The following is a 5,000-nucleotide window of genomic DNA, read 5'->3' as shown; positions in this document are numbered from 1 at the left end:
AACGAGAGTGCAACACATACCACATACATATTTAAACCTGTTAAAGCCAGTCCGAGATGATTCTGAATTTCAGGTGAGTGAGACAGTGTTGCCGGTGTGCATGCCGCCAGCCAAACCCAAATACGGCGGCAAGACGGCCACTGTCACAGGTTGGGGAACCACCAGCTCCGGAGGCTCGTCTTCAGACACTCTGAGGGAAGTCGACGTCACGGTCAGTGCATGGAGACGGACTTTTCATTGAACCAATGGATTTCACCAGGAATAAATTAAACTAGAACGTAGATTTACATGTTTTGCTTTTTCGATGTGTAGCTACATTGATATAATTTGGCTCTAGAGCACTTACGTTAGCTTTGCCATCTGGTCGCAGGTGCTGTCCAACACCGCGTGTCGGTCCGACAGTTACGGAAGGGCCATCAAGGACACCATGTTGTGCGCCGGAAGTGCAGGCAAGGACTCGTGTCAGGGAGATTCCGGCGGCCCTCTGGTGTTCAAGGACAGACGTGGAAACTATGACCAGGTGAGTGGGTACATGTTAAATTATTTCCTTAAAAAGATAAATGCAGAATAAAACATAGCTCTAACAGTGTAATGCAATGTACAAGCGTCTTTAACAGCCAACTGTATTGTAAACGCACCCATGGCATTTATGAACGTACCCTGCCATGACTTCCAACCCACACAGATCGGCGTGGTGAGCTGGGGCTACGGCTGCGGAGACGAAGGTTTCCCTGGTGTGTACACCCGCGTCAACAGCTACCTCGACTGGATCAAGACCAACACAGCCGATGGCGTTTACTGCAAAGGAATGCGTCTTTAGCCGTGCCACTCTTGCTCTCTCACGACCAGCAGTCTCGGTCGTAAGGAGGGAAACGAAATACATCAAGTAATGAGAAAAAATTGACACAAACAACAAAATTTGACATGTATTTTTTTCGATACACTAAGATATAACTCAAAGGTGTAGCATTTCAAGCTGTCTTTCTCTATCCCTTCAAACTAAATCATTCATACTGGCTGTCGGGACCTAGCTATTGGCATTTTTATAAGCTATGAAAAGGAAATCACAATAGAGCTATTAAAGGACACGCTAGTATGCTATTAAATATGTCTATTTATAAATTCATTAGAGTAGTTGGTAACACACATTTCTGATGTATGCAGGGTGTGTAAAGCAACACGAATTAGAGCGCCAGAAAGAAAGCATTGGTGGTAAATGTTTGCACCACAAATGCTATATTTTGCCAGCAGCTTCGAAGAGCAATCTAAAGTTATCAGAAAGTCCTGCCAAAATAAGAACATTTCTCTTTTCTCTCCTATAATTCTTACAAGAAAGAAGAATTTAATAAGATTAAGATTTTCCTGATCTCGTAATATGTGTGTGTGTGTGTGTGTTTGTGTAAACACACATACACGTATATGTGTGTGTGTGTGTGTGTGTGTGTGTGTGTGTGTGTGTGTGTGTGTGTGTGTGTGTCTATAAGGACAGAAAAAAATCATAGTAGGGATAATGGAGGTAGTGATCATTATGATGATAAGAATGGTAATAATATCGGCAATGATAATAATAAGAATAATAGTAATAATGATAATATATTGCTTATATGATAACAATGATGAGCACACAAATAAGAACCATAATAATTGGCAATAGGCCTAGTAATAGCAATAATAAAAGACTAACAGCAATAACAATAATCATCTATTATGATAACAACGACAATGGTAAGTGCAAGAGCAACAATGATAAAATAACAATGATAAATGAACAATAACTCGTCGACAAACTGATACTGAATTCAAATCATGTATTCAGTATTCATATTTATTTAACGAAAGGTAAATACTTAAATACTTTTTTTAAGAACGTTCCTTCATTATCTTCTAATCCCCTGAAATTTAGATTAATTCCCTTGGAAAATATACTCACATGCAGGTTGCGCAAATATGATGATATAACACTAGTACACGATTTTTGTCTAACATTTATATTCTTATCCAACATTTACATACGCACATACACATATAATATATAAATATATATGTAACATATGTTATATATATATATATATATATATATATATATATATATATATTATATATATATATATAATAAATGTTATCCATTTTTGGATAACATTTATATGCGTTCCTATATATATATATATATATATATATATATATATATATATATATGTATGTATACATATACGCACACACACACATATATATATGTATATATATGAATATATATGTATATATATATATATGTATGTATACATATACGCACACACACACATATATATATGTATATATATGAATATATATGTATATATATGTGTGTGTGTGTGTGTGTATGTGTATATATATTAGTATATATATACATATATATGTGTGTGTGTTTGTATATATACAGTTTCATATATATATATACATATTTTTTTTTTTTTTTTTTTTCTCACAGCCATTCATTCCACTGCAGGACATAGGCCTCTCTCAATTCACTATTGAGAGGTTATATGGCAGTGCCACCCTTACCTGACTGGATGCCATTCCTAATCATCCGCGGTTCGGCGCGCTAACACTTGTGCCACGGCGGCGACTTCCCCTACGAAACCTGCGGTTGACTTCTCAAGGCGATATGTCGTTTTCTCTGGCTCGTGACAGCAGTCAGAGAATGCAATACATATTAGTCATCAATAAACGCACATAAAGCGTACTTAAAACAGAAAAAAGGTATGAATGAAAGAAATATCTTTACAGTGCAAGACATGTATTTGACGGGTTTCAACTATATACATCGATTTAGTCCGGACACTAAAATAATGGCTCAGCCACTCTAACCATCCCGATAGCTATAAGAACAGAAAACCTTATTTTTCATAGTCCTTAAGGGCAAAGATTATTTTTTCCCTTTTCTCATAAGCCGGGTGGTGGAGAATCTTTACCAGATACGTCTCTCAGGTGGCAGATGAGACGAACCCAAGAGAAATATCTTGGTTAAGTCCAAATAAGTATTCATGGACCGAAATCAGACAGCAGAGGACAAGCTAGCCAACTGGAATCAATAAAGAGTAATGTAGTAGCTCACGACTTCAAAAGACTTTCTGAAAATGTTGGATCTCATCACAGCTCTTGGTAAAATCTGTCGTCTGCTGACAGACAGTACATACGATTTAATTCGAGGGAATACAGAACGACAACAAATTACGCCACTACATTGATTGAAGGTATTTTATGGGTATAACATGTTCATAATTTCTTAAGGGAGAAAATTTAAATAACAAATAAATTGTTGCTATTTAATCAGATTCTTAGTGGTGTCATTAGTGATACCTACTCTATTCGGTGTCTCGCTTCCTTACGCCTTTCGTGAGAGAGCAGGAAGTGGCAGGACTAGAGAAGCATTCCTTTGCAGTAAACGCCATCGGCTGTGTTGCTCTTGATCCAGTCGAGGTAGCTGTTGACGCGGGTGTACACGCCGGGGTAGCCTTGAGCTCCGCAGCCGTAGCCCCAGCTCACCACGCCGATCTGTGTGGGTTAGAAGTCGTGAGACAGAATGTCAATACATGTCATGGGGTGCCGTTTTAATGCAGTTGAATGTCATTGGCGTTTGCATGTTATAATGAATTGTTCAGGCTATGCCTTTTTTTTTTTTTTTTTCTTCTTTTTATGGAAACCATTTAAAACCAATAGACGTCTCCTGTACGTGTCAATGCGATTATCAGTAAATCTGTTGTTTTACATGAAAAAGTGGGTATCTGTGTAATGGCAATTAGCATTCAAGTTCATATTATATGCTAATACTGATAACGAAATGTTTGCTGAAGGGGGAAAAAATATATATATATACATATAAGCTATACATCATATCAGTAAAAATAAAATTATATATGTAGCATTAAATAGCCTCTAAATACTGTAGACAACTGAAATGAAAATGTTAAAAAAATGAGATACGCATAATATCCATTAATATTCACAAAGTTTTCTCGGAGAACTCTTTCTCGTGTGATCGCAGGGCACGGGTAGGCTAATTTTTTCAGGATGTTGCTAGCGAGGATCATGATAACAAATGTCCACGCAGTTTTAAAGTCACTATCATTTAAATCATCAGGAAGTTTATACTTTGAATTTGAAACCTAATCGTGATGTTATGAAAAGCTTTCTTTTTTATTTGATTAATTAATTGCATTAGTTGGGAATGTTTCTCCAATCTCTTTTCGATTTTATTAATATTTGCATTTGTAATATCCTATAAGCTGTATAAATATATAATGATCTATTTTCACATATATCTTTGATGTGAAAAGTTAGAATTTGTTTCGTTGGTGCTTATTGTAAATATTAATGGTAGCTCAACCCCATCTTTTCTATGATGACGTCATTACGTATCAATACATAATATGTGGGATTAAATAGCTTGTTCTGTGTATGTGCAGGATTAAAATTTGAGCTGAAAGGTAAAGCCTAGTCAGGAGGTGAATTAAAAGTTAATCCTGGACGCTGCCATTGCACATGCACATTAGAGATCTGGATTAAACTTTAATACGGGATTAACTTTTATGGCGCATACAGTAGACGCGTAATCTGTACTGATAAATCTAAAATATCTGCCACTAACTTCAGGTCATTACACGACCTGAAGTCTGTCTCACCATGCATGACCCTACTAATCTTGTCATGCACTCGCCTGCGCCCACTCACCTGGTCGTAGTTTCCGCCTCCGTCCTTGAACACCAGAGGGCCGCCGGAGTCTCCCTGGCACGAGTCCTTGCCTGCACTTCCGGCGCACAACATGGTGTCTTGAATGGCGCTTCCGTAATTGCCGGACTGACACGCGGTGTTCGACAGCACCTGCGTTCAGTTGTCAAGGTTTAGAAACCTGCTAATGATCCTTTTGTAAATATCACTTTTAAGGTACAATGGGCTTTCACATCTGTCGCTCACTAAGCCCGTATTCGTGTACTGACCTTGACCTCGACATCATTCAGAGTGTC

General features: G+C 37.6%; 2 protein-coding genes across 2 annotated transcripts in view; one reads left to right on the top strand and one right to left on the bottom strand.

The window, feature by feature from the left end:
* LOC125036900 (trypsin alpha-3-like) overlaps positions 1 to 972 on the top strand; it is a 2,587-nt gene extending 1,615 nt beyond the window's left edge. The window contains exons 4-6 of the mRNA XM_047629843.1: positions 74 to 211; positions 371 to 520; positions 686 to 972. Of these exons, the coding sequence (XP_047485799.1) occupies positions 74 to 211; positions 371 to 520; positions 686 to 820 (423 nt within the window). The 3' untranslated portion in view covers positions 821 to 972. The remainder of the gene's footprint in view (positions 1 to 73; positions 212 to 370; positions 521 to 685) is intronic.
* Positions 973 to 3,376: 2,404 nt separating this feature from the next.
* Positions 3,377 to 4,861, bottom strand: LOC125036905 (trypsin-1-like). The gene is made up of 2 exons (XM_047629856.1): positions 4,708 to 4,861; positions 3,377 to 3,531 (listed from the first exon to the last, which is right to left on the bottom strand). The coding sequence occupies exons 1-2, from the start codon at positions 4,798 to 4,800 to the stop codon at positions 3,397 to 3,399; spliced, it is 228 nt and encodes a 75-aa protein (XP_047485812.1). The 5' UTR covers positions 4,801 to 4,861; the 3' UTR covers positions 3,377 to 3,396.
* Positions 4,862 to 5,000: the final 139 nt, after the last annotated feature.

Source organism: Penaeus chinensis, chromosome 2 (assembly GCF_019202785.1).
Source record: "Penaeus chinensis breed Huanghai No. 1 chromosome 2, ASM1920278v2, whole genome shotgun sequence".
NCBI lineage: Eukaryota > Metazoa > Arthropoda > Malacostraca > Decapoda > Penaeidae > Penaeus > Penaeus chinensis.
The sequence above is the reverse complement of the archived record's forward strand: the minus strand, read 5'-3'. Positions and strand labels throughout refer to the sequence as shown.